We start from the raw sequence: 18,335 nt of genomic DNA on the forward strand, positions 1-18,335 counted from the left end.
CAGTACCTGTGGTGTGGGAGGTGTTCAATATATGTTTACTCAGTAAATGCAGAAATAAATTGTTTTATTTTGTCCTCACTTTGCAGAATCCTATGCAGTTTGAAGAATCGGACTGTGACTCTTCAGATGGAGAGTGTTCTGATGCCACAGTTAGGACCAATAAACACTACAGCTCTGCTACTTGGTAATGAAAGAATGCCCATCCTGAAGATCTCCTCACTTCCCTGGCATTTCAAATCCACCCCAACCCAGACTCTTCCCACTCTCTCCCTGCTTTTTTGGCTAGGAAGAGAGCTGCCCTATCTTTCTTCCCCCTAGAAATGAGCTGCAATAACAGGAACATGAGACTTCGCAAATCTCTGGAAAAAAATATCCAAATGAAATTAAGTCTCACGAACATTTCAATCAAGAATGGCAGGGATCTATTTTATTGAATATTCTAGCTACTGTAACATTGATATTTATTTTTGTTTGACATTTTAACACTTTGTACTGTAAAGAGTGAACTATATATGATATATAGAGAGAAACAATAATTTCTTGCAAAAAAAAAAAAGACAGAGAGAGAGAGAAAGAAAGGAAGAATGAAACGAAAGAAGTGGAAGTTAGGAGCAACATCCTTGGGAACTGGTGGGGCCAGGAGGTATTATTGCTACTTGAACAGGGGACCAGTCCTTTTGGCCATAAGTGACTGAAGAAGAGCCAGAGCAAGACATATTGAGCATTTTAGAAAACAAAGAAGGGCAAAAGAAAAGCAATTCTAGGTAATTTGTGAACAGACCACATTAAGTTCAACCAGCTTACCCAGATGGGTGATGAACATGACCTAGAAAAGTTTGGTGACAAGATATTTGCATCCAAGGTCTTTGAGGGCATATACTTCCTCTAGGAGGAAAAAGAAAACTGTGTACGTGGAAGCTGATTTCATTTCTAAAATTTTAAGCAGCATTTGGTCATAAGACTTATACAGTTAATGTCAAACCTTGTCCTTGACAAATACTTCCCTTTCAATGCTGTCATTGTCATTACCTTGACAAATGTGTTACCTTGACCAATATGTTAATTTTTCAGACTCAAGTGCCATTTTCTTGTAGCCTATTTCCTTTCCACCTGTTGCTACTTCATTTAGGAAAAAAGGAGGAGGGGTGGGCCTGAGGAGAGAAGGATAAGAGAGAAAGGAAATTTACAACAGTGCTGGAAAAGCAATTGTGTGATTTGAGGAAATACCTTCTCAGAATGTCTCAGTTCGGCTACATGGAGAAGATGGGGTCAACCCTCCCTGGAACCAAGCTGCTTGTCTACCAGAGTCATATTGATTTAAACCGGACAACAGACTTTGAAGGCAGCTAGGCTGTGTGTGAGTCTGTCCAGTGTCCAATCCCAAGCCATTCCCCTTGTTTTTACTCATTAATACATTCTATCCTGGAAGCTTTAGTGACTGGCTACCACTATCAGAATAAAGGCAAAAGAAGCAACTTGCAAAACGCAACCTCTCTCCCGCCACAATAGCATTTTTGTTAATTGCTACTTGTAAAATGTATTTTAGTTCACTTTGCTTCGATGCAGTTTTGAATAATTGGATTTGAAAATTTATGGAAAGAACAAGTGATGCTGAGCAGCGATTGGAAAGAGTTTACATTGTCCAAGGCATGAGGTCCTTCCTGTCTCCACGGTCATGGGCTCTGAAAAGCATCCCAAGGTACTTCATGGTGCCTCGGCTTTAAGGACATTTTTATCTAATATTTTATATAAAAACAGATGTTGGCCTAGTTCCTGTCTCTGTCTCCAAGATGGGTTACTGTCAAACAACCTACCTAGGCTCAAGACCTGAAGAAGATGGCTAGACTCTCTGACGCCACATCATACTGGACATTTGGAAAGACTGACATACAGGTATTAAACCATTTCCAACGCAGATGAAAACGTTGCCCTCCTCTGGGTTTCACTGATTGCATCAGCCAAAAAGGAAAGCAGGAGGGAAGATAGAGCAGCTCCTTTTGCTTGTTTGATCCCCTCCATTTGTTTACACTTTATGTTGAAAATTGATTTAAAATTTAGTGTCTATAATTTATAGCTCTTAGGTAGGATGAAGGAAAATGTTTAACTTATACAGAGAGCAGTATTGTTTGCATTAAATTATTCCATTTTGTATAAATTCTGTAGCTGGACTACATGAAAGATCTTAAGTTATGGCATTATTATCATTGTTATTTTATTTTATAATTATTATTCTCATGTTCTGTCGATCAGAAGGTATGGTTTACGGTATAGTACAATGATTGTGTTTATTGCTAACCATGAATTATTATGGATTTTTATGATTTTTATGATGGAATGAAAATAGAACTGCCATTTGGAAGCTCCCTGGTATTCATCCTAGTTGTGTCCTCTCGTTGTCTGTGTACAACTACAATCATCTGAGGATGAGCGTTCTGCCCTGGCGCCCAGTGGATACATTGTGATTCTGACTTGATCAGGAAAGCTCCTGGCTGGGCAGATGACTGAGTGGATGGACAAAGACTTCAAAAGCTGTAAACTTTCTCAAGTTTCTTAAGAAATAAAATCATGGGACTATATTAGAAGCAAAAAGAGAATTATTTAATGCCCTGAGAGGAACAGACCTAGACAGTTTCTGCAGGGGGCCCATGGGTCAGATCGTTTCAAGAACTCGCAGCATAGTTTGTAATCTCCATCCTGCCAGATGGATCCCACAAAACCAACCTTTTTTCTCCTAGTTGGGAGTAGCAAAGAAACTAAAAAAAAAAAAAGGCATGACATAAAATGCCTAGCTGTGATGTGATCCCATGACAAGACTAGAGAAATTCTAGAATGAGGCCTAGTCAACTTAGAGGATCATAGGGCTGGAGAAGTACCTTGAAAGTCCATATTTTCCATCCTCGGACTTTGGACCACACTGTACTGTGAATCTCTCTGGTTTGTTACAGAGAGCCGACAACTGTGTCCTCTTTCTGTCCAACATAAAACACTGACACTTCAGTTTGTCCAGTTCTTGCCCACCTAGTGGCAAAAGAGAAACACGAGGGTCAACATCTGTCTTACACCTTTCAGTGATGGTCTTCCTAGAAAACCCACACCTGATACCTCATTATTTTGGTAGGTTCTTTAAATTTCCATCTTGACTATCTGTCATGATAATGCCATATACCTATCTGGATTCACTTTTATGAACATGTTCGAGTAATAGACAGTGTTGAATCATCAGTCACTGTATTGTCAAGAGTTGAATAAAGTTCTACAGTGAACATTTTATTTTTTAGTAGAAGTGACTAGAGGCTTCAGAGAAGAACAGTGTCTTTAGGTTAAAAAGAGAAATGCCTTTGTATCCGGGCCTTGCCCTTCGCTGCCTGCCTTGAGCTAACCAGGACAATTTTGAATTGGTGTGTGTTCTTTGAGAACAACTCTACGGTCAGCTGAAGAGTGGTGAATTAAGAGCTCAGGGAATTTAAGAGCTAATTCTTCAGTCCTGATAACTGTGTAACAGTGCTTTAAGGAACCTCACAGGACTGATTTCAAGCTTCATTGTTGATTGAAGGTTTAACCCCCTTGGGATGAATGCCCACATTCATTTAGCATCTGTTTTTGACTGACTGAAAGATAATGAGTTTTAATTTGTGTTGCAGATGAACATTGGTTCTGATTTTCATCTCATTCTAGATCATGTCCTCTGAATAACAATTCCTCTTAACATTGCTTAGCAGAGGGCCTGAAAAGCCTACATCCACTTTGAAATTATAATAGACCTTCCCACCGCTAAAGTTTAGACTTGTTTGCAAGATTGTGGAACTCCTACTCAGAAAGGCGAAGAAACTAGCTCTGTTGTGAGATAATTTGGTTAAGACCTACTTGAAGTTTGGATGTTTAAAAACTTTAGTATCAACAAATTCATCCTTCTAGAATGAAGGATATTTTTACTAGGATTTAAAAAGTATTGGACATCTATTTCAGGACCTCATTGTGCTAAATTTTCCTCTTACTCTAAATAATGGATTTGATGGTTTGGGGTTTTCTTGATGCCAACCCAATTTTAAATGCCCTCCCCCACTGGGGAGCATTGACTTCCTTTCAGTATGAATGCATCCTTATTGATCAAATGATTTACTCTCTCTTTCCATGCCTTTATGTCTCAATTTTTCCCCCTTAAATGTTCCTACTTGAACTTCCTGGAACTGAATTCTCCAAAATAGAATATAATTTTTGGAATCCCAGGAATTCCCGCCTTGCTCTGCAGTATAGTATACTATGTTTTGTTTTGATTTTCCACTAAGCCAGAAGCCAAAATACCATGACATACCACCATCTACCATGTCCACTGTAAACACTCAAGACTGACCTTATTTGTTGATCAACATATTCTTTCCACTGAGCCCGGACACAGCCTCAGAAGCTCTCACAACACAGCACTTGGAGCAACAACTACCACTTGATTGGAATTGGCGTGCAAGGGGAGATCTGTCTGCCATCCCAGCTCTAAGCTTATAATTAATTTCTTAAAGGTGGTGTGAGATTTTGAGTGAGCCTTGACGGGAGAATGACAGGATCGCACCAATGGATCCCAACCTCTGGCTGTCAGGACAGCACCATTGGCAGGAAAAAGGCCACTTGCCTCCACCCACCGCCCTTTTGGACTACAATTCCAATTGAATAATCTCCAATCACTAATGGATTGAATTTCAGACTGTCTCTTCCTTTACATCATTTCATTGTGTTAAATGAGCGTGTTCCTCCCTCACCGTCTATAAACAAAAAGTTAATGCTAAGTCCCAGTTACTTGCTTCTTCCTTAGACTCTGAGACTAATGTACCAAAACAATGTGACATTCTTTTTAAGACTTGTACTGTCAGTATGAATTTAGTGCCTTTCCAGGCAGCAAGATTTTTCTTCTTTGCTGATTTCATAGAATAAAATGTCCTAGTATACTCACTCCACCAATGTTACCAACCTCACAGACTAGCACGTAAGAATCACATTGGTCTGCTTGTTGCATGTTACACCAATACTGCAAGCGCCCATTCAACTGGAGTGAATTAGGCTGCCAAGTGGAGGACCCTTGTGGAACCTGAACACTTCTCAGGGACAGGTGGCAGAAGAGGGGAGCTCTGAAATCACTGCTCTGAGCAGGGTGACTCCAAAGGGGTTGGGTTAAGGCTTTTGTTAAGTGTCACATGACCAGAGCATGATGGCAGCATTTCACAGAGGCCAGTCCCCAAGCAGATGGCAAGGCCACTGTAAGGAAACTTCTGGCAGAATCCCAGGCCTCTCTCGAGCCACTTCACAGCACTCAGGGGAACGCTGGCCCCAGGCCCCAGGCTGCTGCCCAGTGACCAGGCAGACAGGGTCCTCCAATGGTTGCAGGCCAGAGGGAAGCCCAGCCAGAACGTGCAAGCTGTTAGGAAGCCATCCCGTACTGACCACATCACCCAGTCACTCTCCACCTCCACAGTGACCACTTCTCAGACTCTGGAAGTGAGAAGACCCACTTTTGATTCTTTATTGCAGTAATTTGAGTTCCTTTCAACTTGGAGCAAATTAAGTTCTTTTTTGTGGTTAAGTCTCAAAATGAACTCCCTCACCTGTCTCCCCTGTGGTCTCCGGTCCTGTTAGTTCCCCGCTCCATGTGTTGGTTTCTGATGCTGGCTCCCTCTTTGTACTGAACAATTTGTACAGCCACAGAACAAGAGTGACTATCAAGGCAAACAAATGCATGGAATTAAACAAAGTGTACTTCACTGTTTTCTGGTCCTGTCTTTTCCTAAAGGTACTGTTTGTGTCCTGAGAGCTGCCTTCACAAGTCTCAGCGTGTCAGAACTTTAGAGGAAGGAAGACTACATGACTGCATTTCCTGCAGCCAAAAAATAGGTGATGGGGAAAGCTGGTTTCTGCAGCTCTCTCATCAGACACATCCACCAATGGAAGAGACAACCATCGTTGTCTTTTGTTACAGTCTCTTCTTGATTATTCTGTCATAGTCTAGACAGAACTTGGCTTCTTCCCTAAGCTTTCCTGCTGCCCATCATACAGCAACGCTTCTGTCATTAGTACCAACTATAAAGTGAGCATAGAGAGGAAAAGGTGAAAATGAAAATCTGGCTTCCTAAGAATAACATTGGTAAGAAGCTAAGATACCATTTTGGATTGTCTGATTTTCAGCCAATGCTGATTCCCACCGGCAAGGGGAGTTGAAAGCACCACGTACAAACACACACCACACAGAACATTTATATCCATTTATTTGGGAAACTGCTTTGCCTGCAAACTCACAACTGATAAGGCACGTTGTTGCAAAATCATGGGAGAGGGAGAGAGAGAAATCTACGAACCCTGATAAAGGGCAAAGGACACACACTTGCAATAGTGTAGAAAAGCTCTCGTGTCACCTTCCCTATCTACTCCAGAACACACAGAGCCACATATTTCAAGTCCAGTTGGCCACCTCCTCACCCCCATTTGGTTCAGTGAGTGAAGGGCCTGGCTCTGCCCTTTCCAGATGGGTAAGAATTTCTCCAGAACATATCCGTAACATACAGAGGTTGCTCAATTCATATTTAATAGTCTGTTTGCAATCAGCTTAATGGTCAGGACATGCAACAAAGAGTAGATGTGACATACATGGTAACATCACTGTGTCTGGACACAAAGAGCATCACAGAAATCATTGTGCATTTGAGCTGTATGTGGAAGTTCTACGCAGTTCCTCAGCTTATTTCCCTTGGTTTATGGATGAGGTAGGTCATCAGCAAAAAAGTACAAAGAAACACAATTAAGAGACTAACAAGGTGAAGAGTGATGTCAGCGATGTGGGTTCAAATGTCATCATTTACACTAATAACATCCGCCAGGGACTTAACAGGAGAACACTGTCACAACAGCCCATCACTCTGCAGATGTGGCACTCTGGACAATCGGCGTGCTCTCCCAAGGCAGCTCAGGGCTGGCGGGAGGCAAATACAACAGACTATCCTGAGTTCCTTGTTACTCGGTAAAATATAAACAGGATTTCCAGAAGGCCCTCCAATTCGCAGAGTATCCTCTTAAGTCAGGACGCGTTTGAGAACCTGATCTAATTCATCTTCTAGAGCAGAGTGGCCTTTACGATAAGACACTGCACACACAGGAACAGTCCAAATCACCTGTCGAGAATAGTTAACAAACGATGAGGGCCTTTAGAGGACCACACTCATTACACAAATAAACTATAACAGAGTCCAGGGACGTGGCAACCAAAAACTCCAGATCACGTGTCCTTTCTACTATTTAGATGATTAGCACTGCTTGTTTCATTCAAATGCAGGTCTTTCTGACTAAATTTTTTAATGAGAGTTCCAGGAACTAAGGCCACCAGGGCAATGGCCAACAGCTTAAAGACAGTTCCCCAGGAGAAAAGAGCATCCAGAGAGGTAAGGGTTGACAGGATGGAGCCTGTCTGCACACAGATGAAATTGTATGGGATCAAACCTGGAAGAAAAAAAGGGAAAGAGCCTGTTACTGGTGGGCAGGAAATGAAAAACAATCCCCTTTCAGAAATGTCACCAGGAATTCACAACAGTGACTCCAGGTTTTGTGGGGGTTTTTTCCCAACTCTTGACCCCTGAACATAATACCTCTTTCCTGTCTTCTTTTCCACTCTTTCCTCACTCCCATATTCATCTGCCTTGTTCAACAAAAGATGTAAGATGGTTTAAAAAAATATATACTCAGGATAAATTTTTAATTTAAGATAAATAAGGACAACAAAATGAGTGAAGAAAAAAAGGAGTACAGTTAGGACAAAAATGCATAAGGTTTACCCATTTGCTAGAGGAGCCAAATTTGCCTCTGAGTGCTCCACAGCCAAAGTAAAGAGAGGCACCAGCACTGAGATTTACAGTACGCATATGCTAAAGACAGACACGTTTCTTAGAAGCAGTACTACTTTTCATCTTTGTTTTTTTGTTTGTTTTTTTGAGGCAGATTAGCCCTCAGCTAACTACTGCCAGTCCTCCTCTTTTTGCTGAGGAAGCCTGGCCCTGAGCTAACAGCCGTGCCCATCTTCCTCTACTTTATACGTGGGACGCCTACCACAGCATGGCGTGCCAAGCAGTGCCATGCCCGCACCCGGGATCCAAACCAGCGAACCCCGGGCCGCTGAGAAGCGGAACGTGTGAACTTAACCGCTGCGCCACCGGGCCGGCCCTTACTTTTCATGTTTTATATTGCCTCTAAGAGGTCATCAAATCCACTGGATCCCAAGTCTGCCTGGTGGCTGGAGAGGCTGGTTGCATAACAATCCCCCAGTGAAGTTGTTAAAAACAATCCCCGGGCTCCAACCCCAGAGATTCTGGTTACCTGGGTCTGGAAGAAAGCCCAGGAATCTGCATTCTAGCACCCTCTCTGACCCCGCCCCCTCAAGATTCTGACTGGTTTGGGACCCCCTCCCCCGATAATCCATTCCTCTTCTACAGTAGATGATGCCTCAAGGTCATAGACCACTCAAGGTCACAGCTTGTCAGAGTGGGGACTGGAACCCCGGTCTCCAGTCTTTTCGAGCCTTGTGCCACCGAGGTCATGACGGGCTGCTGAGTGAGGTACTGAAGCGCTGTGAAAGCCGCTATGACCAGAATTAGCTGTGTAAGACTCGGCTTCGATTTAAGATCTCAATGTCTCTCCAGAATTCCCTATTAATAGCAGCCGCTCAACCACAGATTTGATATGTTTGACCTAGAAGCACTGAGTAGTCTTTTCTTCTGTGCTCTGAGGAAGGCTGAAGAGAGGCAATCCCTGCCTTAGGCTTAAGGAGGGTGGTTTACTTCCAGTGTGGAGAAAACAGTCACCGATCTGACAGGATGTTAGCACTTTACCATTCCGGTATGTGTGGTCCAAGGCCCATGATTTGAGAAACGCTGCTCTAGGCTCAGCCCCTCATCTGGCCAAGTGGTCCATTGAGGGTAAGCAGCTTGCAGAAGGTCACAGAATTGTCAAAAGGCAAGAAACCTCACTGGTACCAGCTCTTCCTAAGGCAGATCTTAATCAAAACAGGGGCCAAAGCCAGACAGGAAGCCCTTTGCTCTGCTCCTTCCCCCGCCCCCACCCTTTCTCCGCCACAGCCCTGCTTCTCCCGCAGGCACTCACCGAGCTCTGACGATGGGCCAAGTCGTGTGTCTTACACAGATTTCTAATCCCAGGGCCCAGCACAGTGCTCAGCACTCATTAGGCACCAAATACAGCTGCAGAATAAACAATCCTTATTTTTCCCAAAAGGATTTTTATGGATTTTCAGGTTCAAGCCTGAGTAGCTTTGACATCAGGAACCAGTACTTTAGGTCATGAGGCCTGAAGATGCTCTTCAGGAGCCTGTGCTCTCAGAGGCGGGCATGCCCGTATGGCTGGTAACCCAGAGCAGTCCCCCAACATGACAACTCTGAAGACTCAACCCCACCCCACAGCTGCTTACCGATCAGAACAGAGAAGAAGAACTGCACGACGGGGATGTTCAGAATCGGGGCTGAGAGGTTCAAGAACCAGTTTGGCGTCATGGGGAAAAGTCTCAAAAACAGTAAGAAAAAAAACAAGCTGTTCCTGTTCTCCTCCACCTGTAGCCAAAGAAGACAAGGCCATTAAGAAGCAGAAAGAGTCTCCAGGTATTGAAAATCTGTTGGTACCAGGCACTGTTCTAGATACTTTACATATTCTGTAAATTCTGGGACATAGACTGTTCTCATTTTTTTTGTTTTTGTTTTTTTTCGTTTGGCCCTGAGCTAACTGCTGCCAGTGCTCCTCTTTTTGCTGAGGAAGACTGGCCGTGAGCTAACATCCACGCCCATCTTCCTCTACTTTATATGTGGGATGCCTACCACAGCATGGCGTGCCAAGCGGTGCCATGTCCGCACCCGGGATCCGAACCAGCAAACCCCAGGCCGCCGAGAAGCGGAACATGCGCACTTAACCGTTGCGCCATGGGGCCGGCCCCTGTTCCTGTTTTTAAAATGGAGATCCTGAGGTTCAGAGAAGGCAGGAACTTGCCCAAAGTCACAAAGCTGGTAATGACGGAGGTGGGATTTGATCCCAGGTCTGTGCCTCTTGGAGGCATCCGAAGGACCCCCAGGACCTCCCACAGCAGGGCAGAGGAGCACTGTGGGAAACCCCTTCCCCTCACTCCCCTCAGGGCCATGAGGTGAGTTCCTGGGGCCCAGTACTCGGCTGTGCCCTCTCCCCTTACCTTCCTCTGTAGCAGGGCCACTTTATCAGGAAAGTAGGAGACCACCAGCTGTTTGCCAAAAACGCTGGAGAGCAGGTAGCAGCATGTGGCACCCACTGAGGTCAACACACAGCACAGCAGAAGCCCCAGCCATGGCCCAAACAAAGCACCAGCTAGAACGTTCTGCAAAGAAAACAAACCCTCGGCCATTACAGCATCTGGCAGCTAGCAGTCACCTCCTCCTGGAGCCCAGGAGTCACAGGGTCCCTCCTCCTCCAGTGATTTTTCCCAGCCAAAACCCAACTCCCATTTTAAAGAAGTGAATGAAAAGTGATGAAAGAGCTGGGAACTACAACCCTGGCCTCGGTCTCTTCACCTTTAAAACGGGGCAGAGGATTAAACCCTCAGCGGGCCAGACAGAATTAAATGGGAAAATACGTGTATATGGTACCCAGCCTGCTGCACAGGCTGTGGCAGGTCCTGCAAACAGATGCTTCCAGAAGGCAGAAAGGAAACTCACAAGTGACACTCAAAAAAGCCTTAGATGAACAAAAATGGAAAAGTGAACCAATAATTCCTAAATGCAGTTTGGCTGGAAACATGGGATCCAAGAGAGAAGGTAAAAGGGGAGGCAAGAAGGTGGTGATCTGCTCAGCACCTACTATGTGCTAAGTGCCTGACCACATCTTACTTAATCCTCATTACGACTCTGTGTCATGTACTATCCTTACCCCCTTGTACAGGTGACAGATCAAGTATGGTGCCCAAGATCACCCTAGGCAGAGACAGGATTCACTCCCGGGGAGCAGTTGGCTCTTCACCCTGAGGGATCAGCTTAAGAGGGAAGGCAGGTACGGGGCAACCCCAAGGAGTCAGCCCCTGACCTCGAGCACCACATACCTCGCCTGTCTCTCTTGGCATAGACCTGTCTGCTTTTCTTCCAGTTTCTAAGAAAGAAACTGCTTAAGTGGCAGATCCAACCTGAGCTGAATCCTGGGGCAAGAGAGAGAAGAGAAGATGCTGGGGCAGGAGAGAGAAGCAGGACGGAAAGAAGCTTTCGGGGTTTCCTGCTCAGTCGCTTAATCATTCCACAAGGGCTGAGGGCCACGGTGGGCCAGGCACCATCACCGTGCCAGCCACTCTACACTCATGTTTTTTTAATCGTCCCACGTAACACTCCTGGGGGTTAAGTAGGGGTATCCTCATTTTACAGATGAGGAAACAGGGTTGGAGAAGTTAAATGGCTTGCCCCTGGTTCCACAACTGGGATTCAAACTTACCCCAAGCTCTAACAATATACATACATTCACAAACCAGCTTAAGATGCTGCTGTGAGGAAAGCACAGACCCTCCCGTGTAACCTGAGACGGCAACTGAGAAGCATCCAATAGCTGAGCACAAGCCCAGGTCTAACACTGAGAGCCGGGGTGGGGGCCGAGAGAGAGCCGGGGTGGGGACCACCTGGAAAATCAGAAGGACTTGTCCTCTCCACACCAGGACTTCCCAATCCTCCACAGCCTAATATCGCCATGAACAACTTACATTTGTTCCCCAAACATTTGTGAAGGCACTTCCCTATGTCAGGCAAATGAATACAAAGGCTGAGACTAAGGAACAGGGCCTGCCCTCAGGAACTTACAGACTGTGGAAAAAACAGATTAAAAAAAATCAAAAACAGTGCTAAAATGCAGAACATTACAGGAGCTCTGAGGAGGAAGAGCTGACCCAGCCCGGGAGTGGGTGCATGTGTGTGCATGTGGGCGCGCCTCTCAAGGTCAGCGCTCCAAAGCTATCAATGCCTCAGAAACAAAAACAGCATACCTGAGAGGAAAGGCAGACTCTGGAGCTGGGCAGACGTGAGTTCAGACCCCAGCCCTACCCCTCCTCATCTTGTCACCTTGGACAGTTACTTAACTTCTCACCATTTGTTTCCTTATCTGTAAAATGTGGATAATAATGCCCATTATTGGCTGTTGGGAGAATTACATAAGGTCATGCAGATAAAGCAACTAGGACAGTGCCTGACACAGAGGAAGCTGTCAGTAAATGGTTGCCATAACAGCCTGTCCTCTGGACTGTAGGATTTGCAGCCTAAGGACCTCTCTCCAAAGACACAAGGTGGCTTCCTGGCAGGCACAGAAGGAGGGCAGGGCACTGACCAGGAAGCTGGAGCCAGGGATGGCAAAGGCCTGTTTGTAGAGGTAGGCACTGCAGAAGAGCAGGAACACGTAGGCCTGGTGCTCCTTCCTGTACTCTCGAAGCACCTCAGAGAGCTCCCGCAGCTCAGCCAGGTCTGAGGGGAACCACAGTGACCTGCGGATATGGAAAAGCAGATGGAAACAGGAGTCCAGATGAGCCTAGTACTTAAGAGAGTCACTTGTTGTGGGTCTTCTTCCCCAAGGAGGTTTATAAATGTGCCCATCATGTGGTCTGCTGGGAACACACACGCGATGGGAGCCCAGGATGATGGATGACCCAATACAACACAGCAGGAGTGGATGTTAGAGTCCTGGTTTGGAAGCGAGAGACCTGGGTTAGCATCTCAACACTGCTACTACCCAGGTATGTGATCTTGGGCTAATCCCTGGGCCTCAGTTTCCTTGTCTGAAAAAGGACAGGCCGGTGTTGGAGAATCACTAAGTTCCCTTTTAGCTCTCAGGTTTTATGATCTATTCTTAAGAAGCAAATGGATTAATTTCTAGGCAAGTACCAAACGTCCTAAATTGCCTTCCTTTCAAGGAGCACTCCTCCCCCACAAGCTTTAAACCAAGGACAACTCAAACTTCACACTGCTCCTGAGTTACTAGCAAAACGACTGTTTTATCAGTCACTAACAAGCCAATTAAAGCTTCTCGGGGAAAGTATATCTGTCCCACACCATAAACATAAGCTTCTTGATAATATGTCAAGCTTGAAACCAACCCTTTGGAAGAGCCTGCCTGTTCACCCCGCTCTTTATCTGGTCCTCAGTGCTCTCTGAATCCTGTGCAAGGGTTATAGTGTGAAGGCTACCTTGCCTCTGGCATATGAACAACCCTTGAACCCATCAATGATCAAGTACGAGCAAGCCTTCCTAGTTCTCATCAAAATGATTCTCTCAGTATGTCTGACACCCACAGCAGACCCTTCTCAGCTAGAGCAAAAGAATACAGTAATGAAAACAGTTGTCCTGACATTCAGATATCAGTAACATCCTTGACAGTGCAATGCTGTGTCAGGCACACTGCCATGAACTTTACAAACAGTATGCAGCACACAGGACAAACCAGCCCGATAGGTATTGGACTGCCTCCTGCCTCACGCAGTCGATCAGAAGAAGGGGAAAAGCAGAGACGGCCAAGAAGAGGGGTGGACCCGATCATTAATTCGTGAATAATTTTAAATTGTCCATGTAACGTTTCTCCTGAAGACCGAACGCCTTAAAGACCCAAGGGCAGACCAGATGGAAGAGAGGAGAGGTGGGGCGCACGAGGAAGGGAGGCTGAGGGTAGTTGTGAAAAGGGGCTGCGGGTCCACACAGCGGTGAGGGTTGGCTGCAGCTGGGGGTCAGAGGTGGGCCTGGGAAGGCGACGGGAACCCAGGTAGGGAGGCGATGCCACCCCGCGAACAGAGCTGCGCGGGCAGGCTCCGCCCGGGGCAAGGCGCCGCGTCTCCCTCCGCAAATCCCCACCCAAAGGCACCGGCCGCGCGCGCGGGCAGCGCGCCCGCGCAGCCGGCAGGGCCCCGCCAGGGCCGCGCCCCGCTCCCCTTCACTCGGCCTGCCCGAGACCGTGGAGACGCGGCCGGGATCCCAGACCCCGAACTCCAGTCCTAGCCCGGAACCGCAAATCCCGGCCCCCGACGCCTCCGATCTGGGAAGCCGAATCTCCGATTCCCAGACCCCGTCCTCAGACCAGGCTCCCTTCCTCGGACCCGAACCCCGGTCCCCGCCACCGCGGCCACGCACCTGCCTCCAGTGTCCTCGGCGGAGCCCAGTGGCGGCCCGCGGGGCAGTCGCGTCGACAGCAAGTACAGGGCGAAGGTGCAGCCAGCGAAGACCAGGAGGAGGCCGAGCAGGGGGCGCATTTCGGCTCCCGCACTGGACCCGCCGCGCCGGGAGGAGCTTGGAGGCAGCGCAGGGGTCGACGCTGCACGCGGCGTGCGCCAGCGGAGCACGTTCGCGGACGGACCGGGGCGGGGTCCGTGCCAAGCCCCGCCCCCAGGCCCAGGCCCCGCCCCCTGCCCGGGCTCCGCCCGCTGTGCTCCCGGCTGCCTTCCAGCCGCTCTGCGCGTGCGTCTGTTTTCCTTCCATGTGTGTATCTTATTCTACGTTTGTCTCGTTCTTCACAGGTTTGCAGCCTCTCCGCCAGGCGCTGGGAGGTCCTGGGATGAATCACGAGCCCTGCCCACAGCGAGCTTGCAGTCTAGTGGTTAAAACAGTCTTGTCCACAACCAGCTGTAACAAAGCAAATGCTGCCGGTGTAGAACGAGGGGCTCCAAACCAAGTACGGTGGGACGGTTATAGTGACCACGGAAATAGTCAAAATTACCTTTTAGTGAGTGCATGCTATATGCCCATTATCCCTAATCCTCACAGCAACCTTGCAAGGTTGGTGTATTTGTCTTTATTTAACAGATGAAAATCTGAATCTGAGAAAGATTGAGTGACATCCCCCAGAAGAGAGTCCGGACTAGAATCCAAGTCAACCTGTCCAACACTAGTGGTCCTACACTGCGTGGATTCGTGGAGGAGATGGGGTTTGAGTCTACCTTAAAGGAAAAGCAAGATTTCCACTATGAGAAAAGAGGGAAACGGTGAGCTGGGGGTCCACATAAGGCACCAGAGTCCAGTTTCAGTGAAGCCTAAGGTGTGTGAGGAATGAGGGAGAAGTTGGGGACAACCTGGAAAGCACTGGAAGACAAGCTAAGGAGTTGGATTTTTCAATTTTTACACGGTGAGACTCCAACATAGGTGTTTGAGCAGAAGAATGATTTAGTTCCGTTTTAGGATTTTTGCTCTGGCAGGTGATTAGAACACGTTCTCAGTTGGCAGCTGCAACTGTTCTGGTGAGAAGGGATGCAGGCCTGAGCCAGGACCACAGCAGTGGGAATGGAGGGAGGAAGATGGTCAGACTGGGAGGAGTTGAGTTGGTAGGATATATGACTGATTAAATGAAGGGACAGAGGAGGTCTCTGAAATGTCGCAAGCCTGGAAAACAGAGAAAAGGCATCCTCATCATATTATTCAAAGCACCTCTTGAGCCAAACAGGGAGCACCTATCAGAATTCGAAGTGTACAAGGTCCTAGCAATTCCACATCCAGGAATTTACCTTATAGACATGCCCATGGGTAGACAGAGATGTATGTTCAAGGGTATTCTCTCAGCTTTGTTTTGATATCAAGAGATTGGGAGCAACCCAAATGCCCATCATTTGGGGACTAGCGAGGTTAGCTTTGGTATATTCACAAATGGAACACTCAGTAGCTTCCTAAAAGAGGGAAGCAACTCTTTATATCCCGATACAGTGCAGGCGCCAGATAGATGGCTGGGATGAAAATCAAACAAGTTGCGGAGTTAGAGTATACTATGACTCATTTGTAAGAAGAAAAAAAGGTATATCTAATCTTTTCAAAATATTGAAGTATTTATGAAAAATGATTCAATGTCTGAGGTTTGTATCAGAATAGTGGGACGGGAATCTAGTGGGTAGGGATATAAATAAAACAAGATTGGCCATTGAATTGATCATTGTTGAAGCTGGATGATGGGCACATGGAGGTGGATTTTCTACCATTTTCTCTATTTCTGTATGTATCTGAAATTTTCCATTTTAAAAAATGTGGGAAAATGGTCTCAGCTCTTCATGCTCACTTCCTCCCTTCAAACCCTCCGTAACAGCTGAACATGCACCATGTTCGTTCATGCCCCTGCCGACACTCTACCCTCCATCTGGCAATGTTCTCTGCCTGAACATTCCCACTCTTTAATCAACACCCAGGGCAATTGTCACCTCCTCTGAGAAGTCTTTGCCAGCTCCTACAGTTGGAAAGGTTGTTCCTTCTCTGTGCTTGGGGCTCCCTTTGAAGTGTCTGTATCCCTATTATTGCTAATACTATGCTCCAGGGTCATTATCTGTCTCCTTAGTAGAGAGTGAACATTTCCATAAATGAAACAATGTCTCATCTATCTTTTGTCTGTCCCAGCCCTTAGCCCTGTGCTTGGCTTATATTTGGCACTTAATAAATGTTTATTAAATTAATGGGTCAGGTCAAGCAAGGAAATGAAGATTTGTTTGGTTTGGTACATGTTGATTTTGAGAAGTCAATGGAATAGAGGAGAGAAAGTGAATGAAAGACTAATGTCATTGAGCCTGTGCCAGGAGTGTGCTGGGGCAAGGAACAGAGGAGTGGGCAAGAAGGCAAGTCTCTTACTCTCAAGGACTTTCCTCTTCCTCTGGTTGGGAGAGAGCATGGAGAGAGTTATAATTATAGAGCACGGTAAGTGCCATGGAGGAAACAGACATGGCAAAGTTCATTCAACTCCAGAGCAGCAGGTATCATTATCCTTCTCATGGATGAGGGTGAGCAGATGTTCAGATGAAGTCACTTTGTGAGTGCTGTGAAGTCCATGGATGTGAGTACCGAACAGGACTCAAGTCCTTATCAGCCCCTCCTGAGCCCAGGCTCTTTCCTCAGCCCCGCACTGCCTCTCAACAAGCAGGTGAAAATCTGGAACGCCGACTGAACATTCAGATTTGGAGGTCACCTGTCTAGAGGAAAGCTGAAATGAGGGGAGGGGAGTCTCTTAGGGAGACCGTGAGAGGGACGGTAACAGCATCTGACATTCATTGACTACTTACTACACTCCAGACCCCACAGTGAGCGTTTCACACACGTGCATGTATTTATTCCCTGTAACAACCCTCAAGAAGCAGGGACTCTTACAGCCCCCACTGCACAGTCCAGAGAATGGAAGCTTAGGAAGAGTTAAGTACGTTGACAGAGGTCACACACCAGCAAACAGCAGAGCCCAATCTCTTACCCTATGCTAGCTTTTTCAGAGAGAAGACTGAATCATAAGCCTGTGGAAGAGAACACGATGGCTCATTCAAGGATGTTGGATGAGAAACATCCAATGTTTCGGGGGATTGCAGGGGAGAGGTGGGGGGTTGGGTGTCCTGAAAGCCCAAGAAAGAGTGTTACAAAAGGGCCCAGTGCACAGTGTCAGAGGCCCTGGAAAAATCCAGCAGGGAGACCAGAGGGGTTGTGGGCTTCAGCCAGCATGAGGTGGTGGGGGACCTTTGACAGAGCTCTACTGGGAGATGCAGACCTAATTTCCTACAGGCTCACTGCCCAAGCCTCTGCTTGCTGCCCCTGACTTACCCACCTAGACTCCTGTTCTGCTTCCTCTTGCTCGATCTGTCTGCTTAGGGGAGAAGCCCCAGACTGTGTTGCCCACTTCCAGCTCACCTCCATGCTGGTCTGTCTCCCCAATCCTCCTGGCTCCCAATCCAGCACCTGCAGAGCCACCTCTAACCAGCCAGTGCACCGCCTGCAAGCTGCAGCAGCCTCCACTGAGGCCATTCATTTACAGCACATGCCCAAGCAGCCTGAAAAAGGACAGCTGCAGGACCCCACCAGGGACACATGCTGGACTGGGAAGCAGATGGGCACCAATGGCTCAGGGAAGTTGGAGGGGGGAAAAGGCAAGAGGTTCCAGTGAGAGTAAGTTAGCCAGGCCCGCACCCGGGCTCTGTGTCACTAGCACTCAACCTCCTATTCTGGCTTAATCAGAGCTGCACAGAGCAATTGAAGGGAGTAGCTCTGAAGAGACCACAGAATTTTGCTTCCCCATCCCCACTTCATCCATAACTCATTGGAACAGGATGGACACCCTCCCCAAGAGGAGGAGCCAAGGGCTAGTTCCTCTCCCTGGACTTTAGAATTGGGCCACCTAGTGAGTGAGTGGCCGAGGACCCCATGGTCTCAAGGACCCAAGTGGTTCACAGTTGCCCTGTGGAGGGAGTCAAGCTGAGTCAGAGAGACTCTTGGCAGAGCATGAAGGTTAATAAAGGCCCATAAACTCTTGTTACTGAAGCTTCCAGGGCTGCCCCCATCCTGCCCTTCCTGAGGTCTGATGGTTCAGCTCTTCCTGGGTTTCCA

General features: G+C 47.1%; 2 protein-coding genes and 1 long non-coding RNA gene across 19 annotated transcripts in view; 2 read left to right on the top strand and 1 right to left on the bottom strand.

Annotated features, from left to right (window-relative positions):
- The window catches only part of MAP3K13 (mitogen-activated protein kinase kinase kinase 13), a 165,042-nt gene extending 159,295 nt beyond the window's left edge, over positions 1-5,747 (top strand). For 11 of the 15 annotated variants that reach the window (XM_070582457.1, XM_070582459.1, XM_070582458.1 and 8 more), the window contains one exon: positions 87-5,747. In XM_070582457.1, coding sequence (XP_070438558.1) covers positions 87-188 — 102 coding nt within the window. In that variant the 3' untranslated portion in view covers positions 189-5,747. The remainder of the gene's footprint in view (positions 1-86) is intronic. The other 4 variants (XR_011529117.1, XR_011529116.1, XR_011529118.1 and 1 more) reach the window with 1 other exon arrangement.
- Positions 5,748-6,230: 483 nt separating this feature from the next.
- Positions 6,231-14,498, bottom strand: TMEM41A (transmembrane protein 41A). Of its 3 annotated transcripts, XM_008540884.2 has the most exons (5): positions 14,139-14,399; positions 12,352-12,505; positions 10,214-10,375; positions 9,449-9,587; positions 6,231-7,473 (listed from the first exon to the last, which is right to left on the bottom strand). In XM_008540884.2, the coding sequence occupies exons 1-5, from the start codon at positions 14,255-14,257 to the stop codon at positions 7,253-7,255; spliced, it is 795 nt and encodes a 264-aa protein (XP_008539106.1). In that variant the 5' UTR covers positions 14,258-14,399; the 3' UTR covers positions 6,231-7,252. The 3 variants fall into 3 exon arrangements, with proteins under 3 accessions (XP_008539106.1, XP_070438580.1, XP_070438579.1); XM_070582479.1 differs by lacking the exon at positions 12,352-12,505 and having other exon boundaries at positions 6,231-7,148; positions 14,139-14,498; XM_070582478.1 differs by lacking the exon at positions 12,352-12,505 and having other exon boundaries at positions 14,139-14,498.
- LOC139077007 (uncharacterized) lies at positions 12,594-16,446 on the top strand. The gene is made up of 3 exons (XR_011529120.1): positions 12,594-12,754; positions 14,522-14,676; positions 14,808-16,446. It is a non-coding gene; the product is annotated as an uncharacterized lncRNA (long non-coding RNA).
- Positions 16,447-18,335: the final 1,889 nt, after the last annotated feature.

This window comes from Equus przewalskii, chromosome 18, assembly GCF_037783145.1.
Source record: "Equus przewalskii isolate Varuska chromosome 18, EquPr2, whole genome shotgun sequence".
In the NCBI taxonomy this organism is placed as follows: domain Eukaryota; kingdom Metazoa; phylum Chordata; class Mammalia; order Perissodactyla; family Equidae; genus Equus; species Equus przewalskii.